The sequence below is a fragment of the Equus caballus genome, chromosome X, assembly GCF_041296265.1.
Source record: "Equus caballus isolate H_3958 breed thoroughbred chromosome X, TB-T2T, whole genome shotgun sequence".
Taxonomy (NCBI): domain Eukaryota; kingdom Metazoa; phylum Chordata; class Mammalia; order Perissodactyla; family Equidae; genus Equus; species Equus caballus.
In genome coordinates, this window is record NC_091715.1 from 115942311 (window position 1) to 115968871 (window position 26561).

Below are 26561 nucleotides of genomic sequence, written 5' to 3' on the forward strand. Positions count from 1 at the left end.
CAGCGTCTCCAACCTGCTTTCTCCAACCTCTCCCAGCCACGAAATTAGCTGAGAGCAACACAGGAGGATTCACAAAACATGAAAAATAAGCATTCCCCAGTTGTCAAGAGCAGAGCCAGGCTTCTGTGACTACAACAAGTCCTCTCAGTCTAAAGCCTGCGATGCCATTTAGAACAGCTTCATCATCATGTGTGTCAGTAAGGGTATAAAATAACTTAAGAAGCCTGAAAGCAACCGCGTGCCTGGGATGTCTTATACTAACAGACTGCTGACTGCCCCTTTCATTTCATTATTATTATTGATGTGGCTTTTTTCTTTTTCCTTTTTCTCCCCAATGCCCCCCGGTACATAGTTGTATATTCTTCGTTGTGGGTCCTTCTAGTTGTGGCACGTGGGATGCTGCCTCAGCGTGGCTTGGTGAGCAGTGCCATGTCCGCGCCCAGGATTCGAACCAACGAAACACTGGGCCGCCTGCAGCGGAGCGCGCGAACTTAACCATTTGGCCACGGGGCCAGCCCCTGATGTGGCTTTTTAAAAAGAGAGACAAGGAGAAATTTGAAATTTTTTTTAACTTATCAAATTCCTTCTTGGATTCTGGCCAAATCACTCTTAGCCCTTCTTTGTCTCTACTGTCCTCTTAGCTAACAGAGACACTGAAAGTGTCCCTACTCCAGTTACACTCTGCAGTCATAGTGGATGCTACTGTAGCTGTTAGTGGATGTTAGTGGATAAAACCGACCTAGATTTGAATCGTGACTGCCTGGTAGTAGTTGTGTGACCTTGAGCAAGTTGATCTTTCTGTCTTGGTTCTCTCCTGTGTAAAATATCTAATCATAGCTAACACATACATAGTGCTTACCTGTCTCATTGTTCCTTTAATCCTTACAACAAGCCCTAGAGGAAGAAACTATAGATGAAGCAACTGAGGCACAGAGAGGCTGAGTGACTTCCCCAAGGTCACACAGCTGGTAAGCTGCAGAGCCAAGATTCTAAAGCAGGTTCCAAAGTCCAAGCTCTAACCCCCACACCCACAACCTCTCCAAATCAGGGCAATAATGAGGACCCACCTCCTCAGGACTGTTTTGAGGATTAAATGAGATGATGTCTGTAAAGCCCAATACTTGACAAGGGCCTGATAGGTAACAGCTGTTTATATTATAGAAGGTTTTCCTTCTGCACTGGGAAGTCTGCAAGGCTTTTTCTTGGGCAGAAAAAACAGAGGTTGGAGAGAAGAGAACCGAGGCGGGAGGGGGAAAAGGGCGAGGTGGAAGGTGGAAAGGGAGAAAAGGGGTAAACAGGAAGCGAGGCAGAGGCAGCACTGACCGCTTGGAAACAAGAAGTCTAGCTGGGCGACAGACCCCATGGCTGAGTGGTTAAGTTCACACGCTCCGCTTCCGCCGTCCAGGGTTTCGCTGGTTTGGATCCTGGGCGCAGACATGGCACCGCTCATCAGGCCATGCTGAGGCGGTGTCCCACGTGCCACAACCAGAGGCACTCACAACTAGGATACGCAACTATGTACCGGGGGCCTTTGGGGAGAAGAAGACTGGCGACAGATGTTAGCTCAGGGCCAATCTTTAAAAAAAAAAAAAAAAAAAAAGGTGCCCTTGGAAAAGCAAAGCGGGAACTTAAGAAAAACCAAAAAAAGTCTAGCTGGCTAGGCCTTGAGACAACGTGGTGACTCTTTCTCAACTGCAAACAGAAACTTGCCAACTGCAGAGCAGACAGAAATCGGCGAGGCCTCGTCCCGGGACCGCCTCCTCGACCCCACCCCGGCTCCGAGGCCGCCTGGGGCGGAGCCGGCTTCCCGGCCGGCCCGCGGGGACGCCCCACGCCGGGCGGGGCCCCGCAGCCGGGAGCCCGGGAGCCCGGGAGCCCCAGGCCGAGCCACGCGGGCTCCGGGGCCGGGCGGGCGGGGTGCGATGGCGACTTGGCGGCGGGACGGCCGGCTGACGGGCGGCCAGCGGCTGCTGTGCGCCGGGCTGGCGGGGGCGCTCAGCCTCAGCGTCACCGCGCCGCTGGAGCTCGCCACCGTGCTGGCGCAGGTCAACGGAGCGCGGGGGCCGTGGGCCGCGGGGCTGCGCGCGTGGCGGGCCGAGGGGCCCCGCGCCCTGTGGAAGGGGAACGCGCTGGCGTGCCTGCGCCTCTTCCCCTGCAGCGCCGTGCAACTCGCCGCCTACCGCAAGTAAGAGCGGGCGGGCGGCCCCCGGGCGGGGGGCGGGGGGCGGGTCCGCGGGGGTTCCGACCCGCCCAGGGGCCCGCGATCGGGGCCCTGCCTGGGCCCCAGCCCTTCTCCGGATCGCGTGGGTGCCCCTCGGGGCAGTTTGGCCCAAAGGCGCGGTCCCCATGATTTTCACTTTCTCTTGGGATTCCTGCCCTGCCAGGTGCAGTTCCGTGGGGCGCAGCCCTGGCCCGGAAAGGGTCGGCCTCGAGGTTGGACGAGCAAGGAGATGGAATGGGGCAGAAGGACATTTGGGGGGAAGGAGTGAAGAGATCTCCAGAGAGATGGCTCCTAACCATTCCCACCGTCCACCAACTTGGCAAATTTTGCCTTGGCTGGTTTAGGAGAGAGACCCTTTTGAAGGTGTGGGTATGCGAGTGTGTCTGTGTGACCACAGCCCCGAGAAGAAAGTGTCTGGCAGGGGGAGAGGACCCAATCCATTGCCACAAAAAGGCCACAGATTTCTACACCCCACCCCCACACCTAAATGAAGCTTGCCTTTAGAGTCCAGGAGATGCCGCAGCTTCCCCTCCCCGAGCTGCAACCCGTCCCCCCAGCCCACTGACTCACCCCACTCTCGCCGCCCACTGACCTCAGAATTTGGGCTTTTTCCACCTTCTCTAACAACAACAGCAGCTTCTTAGGAAACGATCTAAAGATGTAAATGATGCATGAGTCTTAAAGCTTTCTCAGAGCTCAGAGATATTTGCATTTGAACTGAAAACAACACCTAAAAGAATGGAATGGTAGTGATGGAGTTTCAGGAAGAGACGTTTCTGTTTGGGGGGATGGTTCCTGTGTTCCTCATTCGGTGGGTACGGCGCCAGCTCTGGAGAATGGCCATGGCTCTGAACTAGTCAAACAGCCCAGGCTTGACCACCTACCTACTTCAGCCTTGAAGGCTAGCAAAGGAATTTGCCTTTGGCTCTGGGAGGCCACAGCTGGAAGGTTCACTTGGCAGCTGACAAACTGGATGTCATCATCCTCATTACTGAGTCCTCTAGACCAGCACTCATTTCGCCCATGCCTGAGCGTAGAGTTACCTTGTCTTCCTTTGGGGAGGGAAGGTAGTGAGATCGGGGGCATTTCTGTCGAGTCTCTCTTTTCTCCCAGCCCCCGTTGCCCTCAGCAACATCTGGCCTGCAGCCTGTAAACAGTTCTCCTTTGAGTTTTAAGGACTCACTTTCTCCTCACTCCACTGTATTCTCCACAAAGTGGTGTGGAAATCTTCCTTTGGAATGTGTACCAAGGGGAAGGAGGGAGAACTTCAAAGGCTGGTATAAGTCTTGTGGCATTTCTGCTAACCACCTAGTATATATACATCATTGGCTTTTTTGGACAGCTTTATTGAGGTATCATTGACATATAAAAATTGTATATATTTAAGGTGTACAACTTGATGTTTTGAAATGATCACCACAATCAAGCTAATTAACATATCCATCACCTCTATGTAATTGTCAATTTGTGTATGTGTGTACATCATTGGACTTTTACAACTCTTGCCTCCTGCCCTGGAAGGTCCACAGGGCAGGAAGTATTATGCCCATTTTACAGATGCAGAACTGGGCTCACACCAGCCTCACTGCTCGTCAGTGACAGAGCTGAGCTCCACCACCTGGCCTTCTGACTCCAGATCCCATACTCTGTTACGTCACACTGCCTTTCTCTCTGCATTCATTTGACGTTAATTTAGTGAGGCTTCATTAAGTACCCGCTGTGTGCATGATGCTGGGGACGGTGCAAGGATGAAAGGGGCCTGGTCCCTGTGCCCCAAGAGCTTACAGAGTAAGAGAAGAATAAGATCAGTGTGTCCGTAGCAAGTGATTGCCAGAGATAAAGTGCTATAGAAATTCACACTTTGGATGAGGCATAAGGAGGAGGATATGTGAAGACTTCACAGAGGAGAAAAACCATCTGAGTTTGGTCTTGAGAGAATGAGTAGGAGTTCACTGGGCAAAGATGGGGAGAAAGATACTGCAAGTTAACGTCACGAGCAAAGAAACAGAGGCAGGAAGGCATGCAGCATGACTGGAGCATAACGTGTGTCTACAGTGGTAATGGGAAATACAGCCAGAAAAGCAGGTTCGAATGAGATCTTGGAGGGCCGGGTTAAGGAGTTTGAACTTTACTTAGTATGCAAGGATAGCTGTGGGAGATTGGGTGGGGGAGTGCTGTGATTAAAGCAATTCGACAGCAATTATTGGTGGTGGCAGGGCAGTCCAACCAGAGAGGAGGAAGACTAGGGGTGGCAGGACCAGTTAGGAACCTGTTTCACTGGTCCATGTGGCAACTGAGGGCACCTGAAATTGGCTGGCAACAGTGGCAGCGGAGAAGAGGGGACGTGTGGGAGAGGAAGAACAGATAGTTACACAGGCTAGGTTTGCTAATAATTTTTTGCTGCAAGGTTATTTTCTTTCTGGAAACTAAGAGGCAGCATTTCAGTGAATGGCTAGACATAGAAAGCAAAGAGGTTGATTAAGCATGGAGCCATCCTTGCTACGTAAAGACGATACCTTTGGTCCATCATTATACTGATTCATCTCTAGTCTTTCCTGACCATGAATTTGCAAAACAGTTGGCTGGGGCTAATGGCACAGCCTATGATCGTGGGTTTGAACAAAGCATACACATCCAGAACGTTCAGGGAATGGAGTGGTTACATGACTTGTCCACAAACACATTGGTAGAGCTGGAGCTTGAAACCAGGTCTTCTGGCTCCTTAGTCCAGGGCTCTGCCCCCACCATCGCACAGCTGAAATGTCTGTGTATTTACGATCAAAAGAGTCCACTCAGTAGAGTTAATTAGGAGCTAGGTTCTTGTAATAAACAAATAATACCTAACACAATGGATGGCTTTCAAATGCATCAAAAGTAGGCCCTCACCCGCCTTTACCCCACGACTGCTTGCCTAGCTGTATAAACATTGGTTTGGGTGCCTGCAGCTCTGAGGTTGTTCATAACCGATGCCATTTCCTTATTGTGTAACCACTTCATGAGCTTGTGTTTGGCTGCTAACATGTTAGGTTGAAGTGTTGGCAGTTCTAATTACAAGTATCCAGGGTGTGTGTAATATCCGTGTGGCTGAAAGGAAGGGGTTAGTGCTGTTCACCATCCTATCCAGGCTCTCTAGAAAAAGCTTTTGTGCATGTGGGGGTGGGAGGAAGAGCAGAAGGGGAACAGTGCTGTCACAGCCAATCAGACAGGAGCTTAAGATGTGGGGACCAGAATGACACCATTGTTGGCCTATTAGGGTAGCCTGCCTTGACTCTGTGATTCTAAGGGGAAGGATTGGTGGTCCTTGTCTCTGTATCAGATGGTAAGAGTCTGAGAAAAAAGGATTTATTTTGGTTCTTCTTTTTAATTATGTATATCTGATAGTTAGACCCTATTTTATAGAACAATCTGATATAGGACAGGGTTCCTCTTCCTAGTTCGAGTCCTTCAGTGAACCGAGGGCCTACCTGCTGTCCTATTGGCCCTCCAGTCATTTCCTTGGCAGGACTGTGAACTCTCTTATGATCTATGTGAGTGCTAGCACAGTGTCTAGCACATTGTAGAGGTTCGATGAATGGGGAATTAATTAATTGATGCCCTGGAACTGGCAAAGTGGGATGGGGAATGAGTGAGGCGATGAGGATGAATGGTGTTTCTTTTGGCATTTCAAACTCCATTTTCTTCTAGATTGTTCCAGCTTGCTGCAGACCACCCCTCCAGTCAAGCATGTCCACCCCCTCTGTCTCCCCGGTCTCTCCTAAGGTTCCCCTCCAACTTGATTAGCTAGGGGAGCGAGGAGGAGGAACGAGGAAGTGTGCAGGCAGTGAAACTGAGGCGAATGGCCCGTTGGTGAATGCCTGCTTTAGTTACCTGCGCCTTTAAAATGTAACTGGTTAACTCAAACGACTGTTTCAGTTGGTGCAGTTAAGGTGGGTTGACAAAATGAAGTCATGGCCTGATGAGCGGTGCCATGTCCACAGCCAGAATCCGAACGGGTGAAACCCTGGGCCACCGCAGCGGAGTGCGAGAACTTAACCAGTCGGCCGCGGGGCCCGCCCCTGAAGGGGATGTTTTTAATCAATGACTGTTTACTCCGGAGCAGAGGAGCTGTTCTAGAACCCCTTAAATGCTTTCATCTGAACACCCACTTTTCTTATGTATTGCACAGAGGGCCCCAGCCTGCTGCCAAACTGAAGAAGCAGGAAACACAGCTCTTCACTGGCAGTTTGAAAGCCAAAGAACTGGGGATGTTCTCATTTTTAAAAAGATGTAATACTTCTATTTTAGCCTAGCTCTGTTCACTTTTCTTTTATTCAAACCCTTGCTATCGCTCTCCCTCTTTCCCTACCCCACTCTCTGGCAGAAAATATTATTTTTCCTTGTTTCCAAGCCCTTTTTGATTTTTCCCTCATCAGCAAGAAGGAGTAAAATTCCTGGCCAGGGAATGGGTACCGTGTAAAAGTCCCCTAATAACAACGTCTGAGGCCCTCATGATTGGGGGTGCACCGCTTCCAAAAGGAAGGGTGTCACAGAGTGGCCTTCTATTTCGCTTTGGAAAAGTCCACTCAAAGCCATTTTTTGCTAAATTGTAAAATTGCAGAGAAACGCAAAGAATAATCTAGCAAATACTCATATATCCACCATCCAGAACTGACATGAAAGATAATAATATAAAAGATACTTCGAGTATCTTTTTTTATTTTTTATTTTTATTTATTTATTTTCTTTTTGAGGAAGATTAGCCCTAAGCTAACATCTGCCAGTCCTCCTCTTTTTGCTGAGGAAGACTGGCCCTGAGCTAACATCTGTGCCCACCTTCCTCTACTTTATATGTGGGATGCCTACCACAGCATGGCTTGCCAAGGGGGGTCATGTCCGCACCTGGGATCCGAACTGGCGAACCCCGGGCCGCCGAAGCGGAACGTGCACACTTAACCGCTGCGCCACCAGGCCAGCCCCCAAGTATCTTTTTTTAATACAAGGAATAAAATATTGCAGATAAAGCTGAAGTCCTCTTCATTCTCATTCCCAGTCCCACCTATTCTCTACCTCCTGAAGGTCCATTTTACACTTTTTAGCATGTATCTGTATCTATCCATGAATAATATAAGGTATGGTTTTGTGGGTGTGTTTCTTAATTTAAATAGATGGTTATCATACACTATAGGTCACTGCAACTTTTTTCACTCAACTTTATGCTTTTATGATTTATCCATGTTAATGCATATTTCTAAGCTCTTTCATTTTAACTATAGTAACCGTTGTATGAATGTACTATAATTTATCCATTCCCCTGCCAATGAATATTTAGGTTGTTCCACTTTTTCACACTTAGAAACAATGCTATGTGTGTCTTCATATGTACGCGTGCAAGATGGAATTGCTGGGGTGAAAGCAGGCATTCTTTCGATTTTACTAGGTACTGCCAAGTGGCCGTACCAATTTATACTTCTGCCCACAGTGGTGAGAGTTCCCGTTTCCACACGTCCTCACGATCGCTTGATATTATCAGACTTTTTAATCTTTGCCAATTGCTAGGTGAGACATGGTATCGTGTTATTGTTTTTATTTTATTTCCTGACAACTAGTGGGGTGGTGCATCTTCTCCTATAATTATTAAACCAATATATTTTTAAAACTCAATTACTGGGGATGGTCAAAGTCATCATTTCAAGCAATTGCGTTTAAGTTTTAACAAAACCAAAGGAGCACATTTCAGTTCTGTATTTACCAAGTACTTCTGTTCATTTACACCCCCCAGGCAAGCCAGGCTTGACAGTTACGCAGATGAAAGGGGAAAAATGCTTAAAATGAAGAGAGAAGGGCAGATAAAAATAAGAGGGTTGAGCCTCTCTTCCGTAGAGCTAACTAGAATTATATAAATATAGTAGAAATGACTGTGTGACTCATTAATCCTAACACATGAGGATAGTAATTTTCACTTGTAAAGCCTTTCCGAATCCCGGAAAGCGTTGTGAGAAGTAGTGTGGAGCACTCTAGCACAACCCCTGGCTGATTCCCTTGGGCTTTTCCCCCTGTTTTCTCCCAGGTTTGTCGTGTTGTTCACGGATGACCTGGGCCATATTTCCCAGTGGAGCTCCATCATGGCTGGGAGTCTCGCAGGCATGGTTTCTACCATTGTGACATATCCTACAGACCTCATCAAAACCCGCTTGATTGTGCAGAACATGCTGGAACCGTCTTACAGGGGTATCCTCCATGCTTTTTCTACTGTTTATCAACAGGAAGGGTTCCTGGCCCTTTATCGAGGGGTTTCCCTTACTGTTTTAGGTAAGATGGAACTTTTCACCTTGTCCAAGAAAAGGCTGTGTTCTTTGAAATGCATGAATGTATCGTATACCTTCGTTTGTAACCAGTTAAGTCTGTTTTGCAGTCAAGGTCAAAGTCATATGGATTAAATCCATAAAGAGCCAGTTAGCTTCATTCTATTCCATAGCCGTGCGCCTCACTTCTGACCTTGGCCTGTCACATCCCAGGGAGGGGAGTAGGACAGAGAGTGGAAGTGGCTCAGCGCAAACTGATAGGAAGACAATCCCGCTCACTCCCCGTCGGACTGCGGGAAGGAGTCTCGGTGTGCATACATATGCGTTTGAGCACAACCAAGGTAGCAACCGTGTCTTCTCTGGTCTTTGTAACCTCTGCCGGAACTACACACCCCCAGGTTACCTGGGACCCCCAGTTGCCAAATCCAATAGACTTTCGCCCTTTAGCTGACCTTTGTTCCTGCATTTGATGAGCTTGATCACCCCTTCATCTGGAAACTTGGCTTCTAGGATCCCATAGTCTCCTGGCTGCCTTTCCCACCTTTCTGGCAGCTCTTTCTTATGTGACTCATCTGGTTCATCTGACACTGCCAGCCCCCTACCTATCGCTATTCCCCAGGCTCCTTTAGCTTTCTTTTCACCTTCCAGACCCTCCCTAGGTGGCCTCATCTAAGCTAGTGGCTTAAACAAGCATCATTATTCTCTGCTACTCCCAAACTCATCTCTATAAGAACAACAACTAACATTTATTGGTGCTTACTATGTGCCAGGCACTGTGCTAAATGCTTAGCATACAGTTTCTCATTTAAGCCTCATTTTACAAGATGAGGAAATAGATGCTTCGGGAAGCTAAGTGACTTGCCCAAGTTCACATAGATAGAAAGTGAAAGAGCCTAGCAATGTAACCCCAGAGCCCTCTCTCTCTTAACCACTGACTGCCACCAATTCCCAGCGGCATAACGAATACCTGCTATTGGACGCTTCACCTCTTGCTCCCTTGACGCATCAAACTCAAGACTAAACCTGATGTCCTCATTAGTGTCACATCTGCTCTCCTCCTGCGTTCCCTAATGAATGAGACTGCCTTCCTTTCACCCAGTGGCCCAAGCCAGAAGAAACCTAGACTCCCTTCACCGCCTCCTCTCACGCCACTTCCACTTCAGTCACCAAGTGCTGTCAATTTGACCTCAACTCTCAAGTCTTTCCCCCTTCTCCAGCCCCACCTCCTCTGTCCTAGATCCTGTTCTCATCATCTTTCCCACAGACACTTACCAGAGGCTCCTGCCTGGTCCCAGTCTTGGGTCACTCCTGTTCCAGTCCACCCTGTGTACTGTTGCCAGGATGTGGTGATCTTTCTAAACGCAGGTTGATCATTTCACCACCCTCATTCCACTGCCCTCCTTAACAGCCTTCACTGACTCCTGAGCTACAGGGAAAAGCCCCACTTCCTAATGGCGTACCAGATCCTTCAGACCTGGCCCCAGCCCGTCGTACTTCATCTCCTGCCACTCCTCCGCCTGTACTCATGCTCCATCCATACAGAAATCCTTGCATTTCCTGGAAATACCACTCCCTTTGTACATACTGTTCCCTCTGCCTGTCCACTCTCTCAATGTCTGATGAACTCCTACTCATCCCTCAAGACCCAGTTGAAAAGATTTCTATGAAGTCCTTCCTGATTCCCCCAGGCAAAATTAATCTCTCTGATCCTTGTGCACCTAAAGCACTTTGGATAGCCCCCCATGATAGCACATATCAGCTGTCTCCTCCATTAGATAGTGAGCATCTCCAGGAATTAGTCTACTCCTCTTTGTAGTCCTGGCACCTGACATAGGGCCCAGCACATAGCATGAGCTCCATAAGCATTTTCTGAGTGAAGGTAAATGAGAGGTTGGTGCATCATTTTTAAATAAATATTATTTATTATTATTATGTAAATACTATATAAAAATTTATTTAAAATAAACATTATTATAAATATTATAATAAAACTGTTTTTTTAAATGTTATATTTTTCTAAAGATGAGGGATCCCACTTGTGTTATCCCCCCCTTTTTTTTTTGGTGAGGAAGATTGGCCCTGAGCTAACATCCATTGCCAATCTTCCTCTTTTTGCTTGAGGAAGATTGTCCTTGAGCTAACATCTGTGCCAATCTTCCTCTCTTTTGTATGTGGGATGCTACCACAGCATGGCTTGATGAGCAGTAGGTAGGTCTGTGCCTGGGATCTGAACCTGTGAACCTCAGGCGGTTGAAGCAGAGCACACAAACTTAACCACTACACCCTGGGCTGGCCCATGTTTATGGTTCTTTTTGAAGTAAAATTTACATACAGTAAAGTGCATAAAGCTTTAGGGAACCATTTGATGCATTTTGTCAAATGACACAACCCCTATCAAAGTCTAGCACATTATCATCGCCTGAGAAAGTTCTTTCCCGCTGCTTCGGTTGGAGTTAGTTTTACAAGCCCAGAGCCGGCCCTGTTTACTTTCCTGGGTTCCCCATGGGCATTGATGTTCTCAAGCCCGTGTTTCCTGAGACAGCAGCATCCTTTCCCGGTCTTGTTTTGCAGGCGCTCTCCCGTTCTCTGCTGGCTCCCTGCTAGTGTACATGAACCTGGAGAAAATCTGGAACGGACCCCGAGATCGGTTCTCTCTCCTCCAGAACTTTGCCAATGTCTGCCTGGCTGCTGCCGTGACCCAAACCCTCTCCTTTCCCTTCGACACGGTGAAGAGAAAGATGCAGGTGAGGAGTTATGTTGGGGGGGGGCGGATCGGGTTGGGGGGATGATGCTTGAAGTGTTTGTGGGCAGGTAACAACAGCAAAGAACACCCACCCTGAGTGACGCCGGGTTTCCAGGGAGCTCGTGACTGCTCACACAAATACTACACAAACCCCCGCTCCACGGCATTTCTGCTGCTGACCTCCAGGCTATGGGCTCAAGCCCAAACCACCTCCCATTCCCATACTCCGCTTTTTTAGGTCATTTATGAAGCTTCCACATGAGGCCCAGCTTTCTTTCCTCTCTTCCTCATAGCTGCCACCGCCTGGTACATCAGTGCAGCCTCTTAACGCCTGCTCTCCCTGCAGCTTCTGCAGCGAGGACACGGCACTTTTTTGCCTTCATAGCCGCTCCTTACCTCAGCGAAACAGGCTGGAAAGAACCCAAATAAGCTGGGAACTATCGACAACAATGGTCCAGTAGTGCCTGACTCCCTTGCTGAGGAAATAACTGCATTTGAAATGGGTCGGTGTCTCAGTCGGATTGGCCCTGCATTTTCCTAATTGTCACCTGGGAAAACTCACATTTTCTTTATAGACCATAGAGGCAAAAGCCTGCTATCAGAGGTCCCGAAGTGAGTAATTGGCTTAACCTAGAATCAGCCAATTTTGATCAAAATAAAGTCAGAGTGGTCCAAGTAAGGTTGGGGGTGACAGGCAGGTCTGCACAGTGGGGGCGGGCTCCGAATCACCTAGGGCTGAGGCTTCGCATCCCCCGAGTCCTGCTCCCTGTCCGCTGGCCTCCCTGAAAACTCCACAGCCAGAGGCACGCCTGCCTCCTGGCCTCCGCTGGGCAAATCTTAGTGTATACAACTGATATATTCCTGACGAGCTGCTTGGATATTATTTTGGGGTCGGTTGAATCCAATTTTCAATGATCAGTCCCAGCTGAGTTTGTTTTTCTGCGTGTCTCTAACTTGTCCCTCTGCTGCTCAGTCGCCCCCGGGTTTCTCTCTGTGGCTTTCTTGGCTGGGCTGGGCCTCACTTACCTCAGCACTAAAAATCAGGAAAGTACAGTCTGGCCCTCTGTAACTGGGGGTTCGACAGCCTGGTTTCTGCATCCGCAGATTCAACCAACGGCAGATGGAAAGGCCTACCATAATTGTATATGTCCTGAACTTGTACAAACTCTTTTTTCTTGTCATGATTCCGGAAACAATACAGTATAACAGCTATATAGCATTTACATAGTATTCGGTATTATAAGTAATCTACAGATGATTTAAATTATACGGGAGGATGTGCATAGGTTATATGCAAATACTATGCCGTTTCATTGATAGAATAAATAACTTGAGTGTCTGTGGATTTTCCTTTCCTCTGGAACCCGTCCCCCATGGATACTGAGGGACGACTGTACTTATCTCAACCTGTGAAGAAAAGCTGCCTTCAGAGCAATAGACATCAGGATTACACCCGATTCTCCTGCTCTAATCCATCAGACTTTTCATCTGTCTAGGTTGTGTTCTTTCCTGTCCTTCAGCCAAACAAACAAGTAATTGTCACATTGTTGTAATTGTAATTTACATGCAGGTTTAGAACCTACTTAGTGCATGCTAATTTATAAAAACCATTATTCCTAATTTTGAAAAGTAATGCATATACACTTAAAAATGGTTAAAAAGGGGGGCCGGCCTGGTGGCCAAGTGGTTAAGTTTGCGCGCTCTGCTTTGGCGGCCCAGGGTTTCGCCCGTTTGGATCCTGGGCGTGGACATGGCACCACTCATCAGGGCACGCTGAGGCGGCGTCCCACATGCCACAACTAGAAGGACCCACAACTAAAATATACAACTATGTACTGGGGGGATTTGGGGAGAAAAAGGAAAAAAAAGAGAGAAGATTGGCAACAGTTGTTAGCTCAAGTGCCAATCTTAAAAAAAAAATGGTTAAAGTGGTCAATTTTATGTTATGTATGTTTTACCAAAGTAAAAAAAGTAATGCAACATAGATTATAGAAAATTTGGGAAATACAGAAAAGTACAAAAAAAATGACCTATAAACCCAATACCTATGCACTATAGGGATTAAAAGTTTTTCTTCTGTGTATGTTCGTATGTGTATGCATGTATGTATATGTGTGTGCATAAATACAAATATATATAACACATATATGCAGAAGGTTATTTTTTACAAAATTGTGTTCCTGTTGTATATAAAAGTTAGTGTCAGGGTGGCCCGGTGGCACAGCAGTTAAGTTTGCAAATTCCACTTCTGCGGCCTGGGGTTCGCCAGTTCGGATCCCGGGTGCAGATATGGCACTGCTTGGCAAGCCATGCTGTGGTAGGCGTCCCGCATATAAAGTAGAGGAAGATGGGCACGGATGTTAGCTCAGGGCCAGTCTTCCTCAGCAAAAAAAAAAAAGGAGGCTTGGCAATAGATGTTAGCTCAGGGCTAATCTTCCTCAAAAATAAAAAAATAAAAGTTAGTATCCTGCTTTTTTCACTTACTATATAATGGATATTGCCCCAGGCCATCAAGTATTGAGGACATCTTTTTGTTGTTCCTGGAGAAGTGTCTCCCTGAGCTAACATCTGCTACCAATCTTCCTCTCTTTTTTTCTCCTTCCCAAAGCCCCAGTACATAGCTGTATATTCTAGTTGTAGGTCCTTCTAGTTCTTCTATGTGAACCACCACCACAGGATGGCAACTGACAGAGGAGTGGCGTGGTTTCGCACCTAGGAACCAAACCTGGGCCGCTGAAGTGGTGAGAGCACCAAACTTTAATCCCTGGGCCATCAGGGCTGGCTCAAGAAAATTTTTTAAATTATCACATAATATTCTACCATATGGATGTGCCATAAATATTTTTTTAAAAACAACAAAGATTTATTCTCTGAAAGTTCTAGAGGCTAGAGGTTTAATCTCAAGGTGTCGGCAGGGCTGTGCCCCTTTTGAAGGCTCTTGGGGATGCCCCTTCCTTGTCTCTTCCGCTTCTAGCAGCCCTCCTCGTTCCTTGGTTTGTGTAAGCATCACTTCAGTCTCTGCCTCCATCGTGCCATAAATAACAATCGCTCCGTTTTTGAATATTTAGGCTGTTTCTAATTCTTCGGTAATGATAACATTGCAGTGAAGACTCTCGTATTTTTTCACATCTGTGATGACACCCTTCAGCTGTATTCCAAGAAATCAACTTAGAAGCCACAAGATAAAAATAGTTCTAAGGCTCTTAGTGAAGTTGGCACCCTGGAAAGGTGGTAAGCTTACACTTGTGCCAGCCGTGAGAGTGGTTCATCTCGTCAGTCTCATCAACAGCAGTTACTATCGCTTAGCTGACAAATGCTACCATATTTCTTTCATTTGAATTTCGTTGATTGTAAGCAAATTGCACATTTCTCATATATCAATTGGCCCTCTGTTTCCTTGTAAATTTTCTATTTATGCCCACTGCCTATTTTTCTATGGTGTTCAGCTTTTTCTACTGATTGGTAAGAAGTCTTTATATGTTAAAGGTATTACCCCTCTGTCGGACACTGCATATATTTTTCCCAGTTTGACACTTGCCTTCTAATGCTGTTTATGTGTTGTTATTTTTGTTGTACATATTTTTTAAATTTTCTGCAATTATACCTATTACTATTTTTTTGTTTCTAACTTTTTCTGGAGTAAAAGGCCTGCCCCATCCGACAATCCTATGACTATTCACTTAGATAGTTCTTTAAATACTTTTTTGTTATAATTTTTACACTTAACACTTGCATATATTTAGAATTTACCTGGGGTATGATGTGAGGTGATCATCTCACTTTTTTAAAACACTAGTTTACCAATTGTTTAAGCATTAATGTTGGAGTCCTCTTTCTTTTCCCCACTGCTTTGTGATGCAACTCTTACCACCTCCTAGATGTTTACATGTTCTAGGGTCTATCTTGGGGCTGTGTATTCTGTTCTGTTATCTGTCCATCTGTTCTTGTGCTGATACCACACTATTTCAATCCCTAGGGCTTAATGATTGCTTTTCATATGTGGCAAGGCATCTCCTTCCTCATTCCTCTTCTTTTCAACATTTCCTTGATTATTCTCAGTCATTTGTTCTTCCTGATGAACTTGAGAATTACCTTGTGATTAGGATTAGAATTAGGTATATAATTATGTTAAACCTATAAACTCGGGCTAATCTATGTAAAATATTCTGTCTTTCGTTCAGGAATGCAGTATATCTCACCCTTACTTTCAGTAGCCTTCTTGAAGAAGAACCGTATGAAATTGCCAGTATTCTATATATGTCCTTTTGACATACTCAAACGGCAACTTCATATGGTTCAACCCTTAGAAAAGTTGATTTCTTTCTTTGTATGGTGATTATGCTCTTTCTTAAAAATATGGCTTTAAAAAAAAGTCAAGGAGAGGTTGAGTGGGAAGGAGGTACGATATACTATAAGCTTTTTATTCACTTTTTGAAATCCGCACCCTAAGAGTTCCCCTTACTGTCAGGAGTGAGAATAGGCTCTCACTTGATCCTCAGATGATGGATGAAACAAAGGCTCCTTAGATCACTGGCTTCCATGCTTCGAGGCTCACTTTTTGAAACAGAGCTAGAGGCATCTCTCCAGCACTTTCTGGCACCTTCTATAACTTAGTGTTCCTTATACATAGTTCAGGGTTTGGTGAGCTCAGCTTCCTCCCCATAGTGGGCCTGCCCAAAACCAGGGCCTTGAGCCTGGGGGTAGGGGTAGCCAGTGACAAAGCGTAAGATTCTGGGACCAATTCTGATGTGTGGCTTTCACCATGCAATTGGGTTTCACACCAAGCAATTCTTCAACACCAGCTGAGTGTCCTACAATTCAACTCAATTCTGACACTACCTACTGGGAGATAGCATCAGATCCCACGGGTTAAGGGCTCAGTCCCACAAGACTGCCCCCCACTTCAGATGCCAATCAAAAAGTCCAGGTTGTGGGGCCAACCCAGTGGTGTAGTGGTTAAGCTCGTGTGCTGCACTTCAGCTGCCCAGGGTTTGTGGGTTCAGATCCTGGGCATGGACCTACACACCGGTCATCATTTGGCAGCATCCCATATACAAAATAGAGGAAGATTGGCACGGATGTTAGCTCAGGGACAATCTTCCTCACCAAAAAAAAAAATGTCTAGGTTGTTACCTGTGCTTCTGACCAACTGGCTATAAATCAAAGGTTCCCACAACCCCCTCCTCAGGTTCGACTAATTTGCTAGAGCAGCTCATGGAACTCAGGAAATTAGTTTACTCACTAGATTACCATTTTATTACAAAGAGTCTTACTACAAAGGATATTAAAGGATATGAATCAACAGCCAGGTGAAGAGATACATAGGGCAAAGTCCCAAACAAAGGAGCTTCTGCCCCATGGAGTTTGGGACCCAGGATTGTGGTACACGGATGCGTTCTGGTTCACCAACCTGGAAGCTGTTTGAACCTTGTGCAAAATTTTGGGTCTTTATAGAAGGTAGGACTGAAAGTTCCAACCCTCCAAAGGCATGGTTGGTTCCCCTGGCAACCAGCTCCACCCTTAAGTGCTTTCCAAAGGTCATCGTATTAATGTAAACTCGGGTGTGATTGGCAAGGGTTTGTTATGAATATCAAGACAGCTTTATCACTCTTATCACTTAGGAAATTCTAAGTGTTTTCCTTGCCAGAAATGGGGGCAAAGACCAAATATATATTTCTTATTATAAATCACAAAGGGTTTCAGATGAAATTCAATGACATCTAACTGTGAGAGTGGGGGTTTTAGTCCTTTCCATAAACTTTTAGCTTTCCTTTCTCCACTTGAGAGCTAGCACAATGACCTCCTCTGGGGGAATCTATCCATCACAGCCTTCTGCTCTAGAATATATACTTATCACAACATTCTACTATAAACCGGGGTCGGATACACTAGAAGTAGATATTTGGGGGTAAACTTGATAATCTCCCTTGTCTGGAAAGCTTCTGGATAATGCATACACAGAGCTTCAACAAGAAGCTTTAAAATGAATTCAAAGTCATGACGGTTGTAAAAACAAAATCCAAAGAGGTAATTGTGTGGGTTTCATAAAATGTGATCAGCGTCCAGTTATGAATAACATCATAAATGTCATCCAAAGATATAGGAAGTAAATTCTTAGAGTTTCCGTCAAAGTATTATTTTACAGGGGTTAATAAACATAGTAACACCTTGTCCATCCTACTTAAAAAAAAATTATCCCCCAACAGAGAACCACAGACTGCTTTTAAATGCAAGCATGCATTGCTTTCTTTGGCCATTAGATGTCGCTGCGGTAAATGGAGGGTATCTGAGCTCTAGCTGAGGGTATCAGAGCCTTGCAGCTAGTGATCTCTGTCTGGTTAACGACCTACTAATCCATACTCAAAATACGTCTTCAGTTTGGAGGACAAGGAGCCTAGAAACAATAGGCTAACCTAAATTCTGTTGTAGTTGTTGCTTTTTCCTACAAAGCACACAATCCAAATTCTCCAAGGAGAGTCCTAATAGTCTCCTCCCCTGGGAGCAGACGAGGTTCACCAGCAGAATTTGCAATGAGGGAGCCTTGCAGGGCAGCCAGGCTGCTCTGACCTGGACACACTTAATGGTACTATTTGCATTCCCTTGGCTTTCCTTTGGGGCATTGCATGTCAGGAAGCAAATCAACGTCGGGTATCTGTTAGATAACCAGCTGGACAGGGAGTTTTCTCAACGCCCACACTGGCTGGCCACTTTGAATGTCTTGTTCTCCTAATATGCTTTTATCCAGACACACACACACACAATCTGCCCATTTAATGCCACATCAGGTTGGAACTCTCTTGAACGCTAATGATAATAACCAGAAGTCTTGTTTAACCAGCTGAGCCCTTCCTTCACCGTGCTTACACTCATTTTATTCCTTTCTCTCTTTCTTGCCCTGGCTCCTGGCTGGCATGCTAGAGAATGGAGAGGTAAATAAATTATGCATGTGCATGTTTTGATGGAAAGGTTTCTGGTGGGAAGGGGGATGGGTCAGCTCTCTGCACAAAGGGCATGAGGTGCCCCCCACCTGGTGCACTTTCACGGACACCAAGACTACCCTGCCTGAAATCCCCAGTGCCCCACTTCAGTGAGTTTTTAGCTCAAGCTCTTCCAGGCACGGCCTGGCCTTTTCACCTTTGTATCCATCTCCCACACCTGTTCCAGAGCCTGGGCCCGAAGAAGCTGGCAGCACTGAGTGTATTGAGAGAACAAGTAGGAAAGGTAAAATATTGATGGAGATTAATTTGTCTGATTCATCTGTGGGCCCCTAAAAAGGACCAGGGACTCCTGAGCAAATGGGTCTCTGGACAGGTGCATGTGGAAGAGAGAGGGAAATAAGCTGCCCTGGAAATCCAGGGAGCAGCTGAGAACGTGGGAGCCTTGGAACCTAGTGGGCCTTCTGAGAGGATGAGGAGAGAGGCACCAGGCGCAAGCTTGGTCCCCCCACAACTCTACCTGACACCCTCCTCTGTTGCCCATATTACGTATCTCCATTTCATCAAATATAAAACCAAGTGCCAGCCTGTTGCTTTATACCCCAGGGGACTTTGACCCCATCAAGGCTCACAAGGCAAGCAGGATCAGGCCAGGTCAGCATTGGAACTGAAAGCACAGAAGATGAAGGACAAAGGTGTATCCAGGTGGCACAGCTGACTGAGCAGAATACACACGGTTAGTCCGTGAGGGAAGAGGGGCCCCAGCCTGTTCAAACAGAGATGCTGAACACCTCGGGCTGCCTTTGCTGAACTGGACACTGTTGCTTCATGCCCTCCCTCCCAGAGCCCCCCTCCGCTCTCGAGGTTTCTCCTGCTCAAATCCACATCTTCAGCCCTGACCCACATTTCCCGAGCCCTGGTCCCAGACTTCTCATTGCCTGCTAGACATTACCATTTGGCTATCACCTCTCCACTGTCACCTCTGACTTAATATATATCAAACTGAATTCTCTTTCCCCTGAAACTTTCATCCCTGAGGCCTCCATTTCAATATCATCCGTCTCGCAGGTACTCAGGCTGGAAATCCAGAAGTTGGCTTTGACTCTTCCTCTTCCCCCAGTCAACCTTGAGCCCATTTGGTTCTTCATTCCTAAGGACCCTACATTCATCTTTTTGTCATTGTCCCTGCCCTAATCTGGGACCTTATCAGCTCAGACCTAGGCTACTATAGCAATAATCCTCTAAGTAGTCTCCAGGATTCACTCTAAAAATGATCATCAGCATTGAGCACTGATGTACCAGGCGCTGTGCTAAGGGCTTTGTGCTCGTTATCTCATGTGATCCTTACAACAGCCCTACAAGGTAGGTACCGTTCTCATCAAGCCCATTTTACAGATGAGAAAAACAAGGCACTGAAAGATTCTGTAGCTTGCCCAAGACCTGAGCTGAGATTTAAAATTTGGTAGCTTATCTCCAGGGTCAATATTCATTTCGGTTCCCTTCAGCCAGGCCCATGGGCTTCTGCCAGATTAATTTTCTTAAAGTCTGCCTGTGTGTGTCCTTTATTGCCCTTAGAGAATAAAGGCTGAGCCCCTTGGCCTGGCATGCTGCCCTTCCCGACTTTGCCGCTCTTGTTGCACAGGGACCCTGTGTATCAGGAGTTGCAAACTCAAATGCCAGCAGGAACTTGGAAGTAACACAAAAAAGAGAAAGTAGGGAAACCCAGATAACATACACTCATCCCCTAAAGCAAAAGCTTTCAAATGCATTCTGAGCCATCACGGCTTTCAAAAGCATTCTGGAGAACTAACAGCACTGTGCTTACAAAATGTGATCAGCATCTCAATAGGAATAGCAGAAAGGAATAAAGTGAGCCAGTGGAGGCTGTGGCAAGTTCATCCTCTGCGAAGGATGGGTACTATTTAGAAACGTGGGCCCAGCTTTCAAGGGAGCCTAAAATCCAGATTTTATGTAAAATCTCCCAATTTTTCAAAGTCGGCAAATAAAAATTGTTAAATCCTGCCTGGACTGAACAAAACACGCCTGTTTTTTCACCTCTGCTCTATTCAAGCCTCCAAATCAATCAAAATGATCTTCTCAGTCCCCCGCCCCCATTCCCCTAAAGAGTAAGGTATTTCCCATTCCAGTCACCTCCGGCCTGGAGCGTCTATCTCCATCTCCTTAAAGGCTCAACTGAGATTTGCCTCAGTGGTGGCTGTCTCTTCTGACCTACAATAGCACATATCTGCTGCTTTTGTTTGGTAAATAGGTTGGCTTTTCCCAACCCTAAAACACCTAACGCATCTTGGTGGATGAAGGCGGGTGTTTCACCTTTGTAGAACCACAGTGGGGGTGTTCCAGACCCCTTCGGAGTTGATTCTGCGCAGGAGAATCCATATTAACTAACATGTTCTCTGTCAATAATTGCAGATGCGATGTTTTCACTGTCACCCCCACCCCGCCTCCAAGGGCATAGTTATTTTGTTCCAAGAGCTTTGTGGGTGAATAACCCCTTTTAAATGGTGCTGTTAGCCTATGTGTGCCGGCTGATCCAGCCAGTTTATTTTCCATTGCATTTCTCTCCCTGCCCCACCTTCTCCCATCTCTGTACCGTTGCTCTGCATCTCCACCCTGTCAAAGCCACCTCCTGAAGTCTTCTCCCGCCTCCTCCAGCAGGAGTCTTCCTGTTCTCAAGGTCCTTGGCTCACTCTCGCTGTAGCTCTCTTATGCCCGTGTCACATGCTTCCTTGTGTTATAATCTTCTGTGTCCATTATTTCCTCTAGCCTGCGAGCTCTCTGCCTTTGGGATGCATGTACTACACATTCGTACATCCCCACAGCGTGTAGCCTCGTGTAGCAGGCACGTGATACTTGTTAAGAAATGAATGAAGTTCAGGCCCACCTTATGAGATCTCACTGTGAGTACAGAATTGAACCTTAACTGCCAGTGGGTGAGCTCCAAGTCTGTGCTTGTCCTTACCCATGCTGAAGGGAAGAAGAGCCTGCCCTAAGGAAACCTCTGTGCGCCCCCTATCTACAGAGGCCTCTAATCCTCGATCCGATAATGCACTATCTTCCATCTCCTACCTTAGCAGTTGGGTTCTGGGTATCTCGGTGCAAATGGCTGTCACCATTTCAAGATAAGCAAATATGCTGAAAGGCAGAGTCTAACGGCCTTGACACGGTTTTGGTGTGCACCCCCGCTTCATTGCAACCTCTCACCACTTTGTATGGTGCCTGGAAGTGCTTGACAAATCGGAGTGTCATAGAATTTGTATTTGTTAGATTGTTGAATTCCGTAAATGTGACTGATGTAAATAAACGGGTCTAAATCTGTGCTCTCCTTTGGTGGGGAGGCTTTTGTCAGGGGTCAGGGTGGGGACAAAATATGTCAGGAGGAGGTAACGAAAGGAAAGCCTTCCCAGGAATTAAGAAATTGTAATAATATAATAATAGTTACCATTTATTGGTCATTTAACATGGACAAGGTCGTTTATTTTCCCATTTCATCCTTTTTATCGACCCTAGGAAACAAGCACTGTTATTATTCCTATTTTCTAGAGGAGTAAATGAGGCACAGAGAGGGTAAGTAACTTGCCCAGCAGTCGCATGGCTAGCCAGTGCTGGGGCTGTGACTGACCCCAGGTCTCACCTTCTTCAGGCCCATGCTTTATCCTCCGCGAGTACAGGGGCTTGCTCCCAGATGCTAGGTAATGGTTAATTTGTTTTGTCAGTTCCCTTGCCCCCCGTGTGGGAGTAGAGGTTGAGGGAGAGGGAGACGTAACCTTGGGAATTGGGAGCTCACAGTCTCAGAGCAAGAGCAGTCGACAAAACAATAGTGTGCAAGCTGAGAAACAGACAGGCAAAGCCCTGGCTTTGGCCAGGGGAAAGAAATCTTTGGAAAGCCAGGCTGTCCGGGGGCTCGCTTTAGTCCCTGGCATCCTAGCAATGGAAGACTTGAAGCCAGCCGATTGGAATGAGGAGCATAGATCACTGGGCAGCCACAGACCTTTGGCCGGCCATCAGCTGACCACAGCCTGGCCACTGCTGCTCAGAGGCATTGGGAAGAAAGCCCCACTGGCTCTCTGGGCCCCAGGAGAGCAGGCACAAAGCCCCAGGAGGCGAAAGTAAGTTGTCATCACCACACCGGCTAGGAACTGCAAACAGAGTTCCGGTTTCCTGCCTAGTTCAACATTTCTTGGATGACATAGTGGCGACTCTCGGTAGGAACAGAGCTCTGTTTTCCCACAGAGCCAGCTTACCTGTCCTGAAGTCCAAACACTGCTGAGTTCTAAGCTCTCAGGGTAGCGGGAGAAGACGGGAACGTTACCTTTAGTTTGTTGCATTGTCAACTCGCTGCTTTCTGTCGTCTTACTTTGGGGTCTGGCCCCCTTGGGGACTAACTTCTTCTGCCTAAGTCAGTAGCATTGCCTTGGCAGTCTGAGGAAAAAGGACGCCTTTGGATCCAGGTAGATGTCTGGACATCCCTTAGGTGAGGGGGCTTTGTCTGAGCATCGTTGTTGAGGTGTAGGAACAGAAAACTCTCCCCTTTGTTTTTTCAAAGCTATAGAGTGCCCTGAATTCTTTAGGGATGGCAGTTGTTGATCATGGAAACAAGACGTCCTGTCCCTGGAGGGCAGGCAAGGAGGGAGTAGGGAGGAGCCTTCCTAATTCCACTCATTGTAAAATCGCTCTGCCCTTCTCTCCTGGCCTGAGCCGGCTTACTCCTTTGCAGAGATAAGTCTGGGAATCAAAATGGCCACCCTGTGCTAAGCAGGCTTCTTTGAGCTCCAGCTAAACAGTAACAGGAGCTAAGAGAGGAGCTCCCCCCTCCCCATGCCCACCTCACCTCCAGAGTGGGGGTGAAGAGAGAGTAGGGAAAGGGAAAGGAACGTTCCAGAAAAGGCCTGCTGTCAGCCAGGAAAGACGCACCACTGGGAGCAGTCACCTGCAGCTCCTGCTGTCAGGAGACGATGAAGACTGGAGTTGGCTCACCCCCTCCGCTGGCCTCCAGCCAGCTGTAGAAACACACCACCAATTGTCACCTTTTTCCCACATAACTGTGGCTTGCTTGTTTTTGACAGCTGTGTTCATCTTAAAGCTTTAGTGGGCAGACCAGCTCAGTGGTCAAAGTGTGGGCTTTGGGCGCCAGCCTTGCCCCTTAAGTCTGCATGAACCTCTCCGAGCCTCATCTTCCTCATCTGTCAAACCTGGGGACAAGCACAGTGCCTAGCTCACGTACCCGTATAGAAAATTGCATTGGGTTAATGCAGATACGGAGCCAGGCACATGATGCTCAATAAAGGCGAGGTGCTGTTTTTATTGTTCTTGAAGCATCTCTTCAGAATCTATGCAAGGCATCGAAGGCCTGATTAGAACTATAAAAGCCAGTCCAGGTGTGTTTCTCTGTTTCCTATGATTGCTATAAACACACAAATGAGCTAGCATCACAAAACCTCAAAAGACCCTTGATCTCTATAGATAATGGTAAGCAGGGATGGTAGGAGAGTTAATTATTCATTTGTTGGGCTAGTTTAACAAGCATTTACCTAGAGGCCACCATATGCAAGTACTGCATTTATATCTGTATATTTCTAGCTTTCTGAAAATTGTCATCTTCCAAATCTTTTTCCTCACCCTTCCTACCTACTCTCACTCCCAATCAAGGTGACTAAAAGTTGGCTCTTCCGGCTGCTGCTGCTCTGCATGCGCTCACATGGCCCCCGCCTCAGCAGCTCCGCTCACTTGCATCTCAATTGCTTTCTCTAGTCTGGCCCAGCTGCACTTTGGTTTCCCCACTCCCACCCCACCCCCAATCGGCACACAGGAACTGACTGTTTTTCTTCTCTCTTTCCAAGCAGAATACTAACCTGCTGTCCATGTGCTCGCTTCCCCCACTGTTATCGCAGGCTTTCTGAGCAGCTAGTTGATCCCCTGTCCGGCTGCTGAAACGTGAGGCATGCACTGCGGCCGGGATGGAGGGTAGCTTGTAGGCGTGCCATGCTGGGGGCAGCTGCCTACCCCCACTTGTGCGGACATCCCCACTGCATAGTCGGGGTGCTCCCCAGCTGTATGAGGACGGGCTCTTGAGGACCTGGCTCTGCCAAGAGAAACTTGGGCCATGGGGTTCACAGGATATAAAAGTCTTTTTACTCCAATACCATTGGCTTTTTTTTGTTTGATTATTGGGGATTTGCCAAAAAACAAAAACCTCGTACTACTGATGTGGGCTCGGTGAGTCAAGGAGTTGAAAGAAAGGTTTCTTGGACTCTCAAGTTCTGGCAGTAGTGCTCTTTTATTCAGAGGATAACATGGAATAGCATGGGGACAGGACCCATGGGCAGTGAAGAGCTGCAGGCATGGGGACAGGACCCATGGGCAGTAAGAGCTGCAATGTGTTGAGGGTTAGAGCTAAATTTATAAGGCATAGGTGTGTGAGTTATTTCTTTACAAGACAAAGGAAATATCATGAAAAAAATCATTAAAATGGTATCAGTGCAGGTGGGTGGGGTCTGGTTATTGGGTGGTCCTATAACTTCAGATAAGAATCAGATCAGATCAGGTCAGGACATCCTATGCTTCCCAGAGGATGATATAGATCGGTGTGGGTATGTAGGGCAGGTCATCTTGGGCTTCCCTCCCTGGGGCAGCCTTGATCCTCATCACTACAACTGCCTTCCACGCGTATATGTCCTCGGGTGGCTTGGGAATTGGACAGCTTTGTCTTCAGGTTGTGTCCTATATAATCTATAGAAGATAAAAGTTGTTTCCAAATTACAAGTGAAAGGTTCTAAGCTCCTCTTTGCTCCAACTAGCAGACTCTTTTTTTTTTTCCTTTTCTTTCTTTTCTCTCCTTTTAAATGCTCCTTTTTAAATTAAGACTTTATTTTTCGGGCAGTGTTAGGTTCACAGCAAAATTGAGAGGAAGATACAGAGATTTCCCATATACCCCCGGCCCCCACACTCCCATATTCCCCACTATGAACACCCCCCACCAGAGTGGTACAGTTGTTAACAATTGATGAACCTACATTGACACATCGTAATTACCCAAAGTCCATAGGTTACCTTACGGTTTGCTCTTGGTGTTTATATTCTATGGGTTTGCACAAACGTATAATGACGTGTGTCCATCATTACAATATCATACAGAGCATTTTCACTGCCCTAAGAATCCTCTGTGCTCCGCATGTTCATTCTCTCCCCCTCCGCCAACCCCTGGCAACCACTGATCCTTTCACTGTCTCCACAGTTTTGCCTTTTCCAGAATGTCATATAGTTGGAATCATACAGTATGTAGGCTTTTCAGATTGGCTTCTTTCACTTAAAAATATGCATTAAAAGAGTCCTCCATGTTTTTTCATGGCTTGATAGCTCATTTCTTTTTAGCGCTGAATAATATTGCATTGTCTGGATGTACCAGTTTATTTATCCATTCACCTACTGAAGGATATCTTGGTTGCTTCCAGGTTTTGGCAATTATGAACAAAGCTGTTGTAAACATCCGTGTGCAGGTTTTTGTGTGGACATAAGTTCTCAACTCCTTTGGGTAAATACCAACAAGCAGAGTTGCTGGATCATATGGTAATAGTATATCTAGTTTTGTAAGAAACTGCTAAACTGTTTTCCAACATGGCTGTACCATTTTGCATTCCCACCAGGAATGGATAAGAGTTCCTGTTGCTCCTCATCCTCATCAGCATTTGGTGTTGTCAGTGTTCTGGATTTTACCCATTCTAATAGGTGTGTCATGTCCCGGATAACATATGATGTGGAGCATCTTTTCATGTTTATTTGCCACCTGTATATCTTCTTTGGTGAGGTGTCTGTTAATGTCTTTGGCCCATTTTTTAATAAGGTTGTTTGTTTTCTTATTATTGAGTTTTCAGAGTTCTTTGTATATTTTGAATAATGGTCCTTCATCAGACGTGTCTTTAGCAAACATTCTCCCAGTCTCTGGCTTTTCTTCTCATTTTCTTGATTAACACTCTTTTAAAATTAAATAGTCTACCTTTTGCATAGATAACACATGCACATGATACAACAGCCAAAATGTGCAGAGTATATGTGTTGAAAAGTAAGTCTTCTCCAACCTTTGTCCCTTGGCCTCCCAGTTCTGCAGGGACAACACTGTTTCCAGTTCCTCACCTGTATCTTTCCAAAGATGATCTATGCAAAGATACGCATAAACATGCATTTACGTTCTTTTTGTGTTTAGATAATCAGCACATACTACGTATACTCTTAGCACCTTTTCTTCATCTAAAAATGTACCTTGGAGATGGCACCATATCAGCCCAGATGGAGCTGCCACATATTTCTCAATACTGACACGGTCTTCCATAGTACGATGTATGATGTCTTTAGCCCCCTATTGGTGG

At 46.5% G+C, this 26561-nt stretch overlaps 1 protein-coding gene across 2 annotated transcripts in view; it reads left to right on the forward strand.

The window, feature by feature from the left end:
- The first annotated feature begins 1837 nt into the window (after positions 1–1837).
- Positions 1838–26561, forward strand: part of SLC25A43 (solute carrier family 25 member 43) — a 37675-nt gene continuing 12951 nt past the window's right edge. Inside the window, exons 1-3 of one of the 2 annotated variants that reach the window (XM_023634376.2) lie at positions 1838–2185; positions 8268–8509; positions 11074–11246. In XM_023634376.2, coding sequence (XP_023490144.1) covers positions 1923–2185; positions 8268–8509; positions 11074–11246 — 678 coding nt within the window. In that variant the 5' untranslated portion in view covers positions 1838–1922. The remainder of the gene's footprint in view (positions 2186–8267; positions 8510–11073; positions 11247–26561) is intronic. The other variant, XM_023634377.2, reaches the window with a different exon arrangement.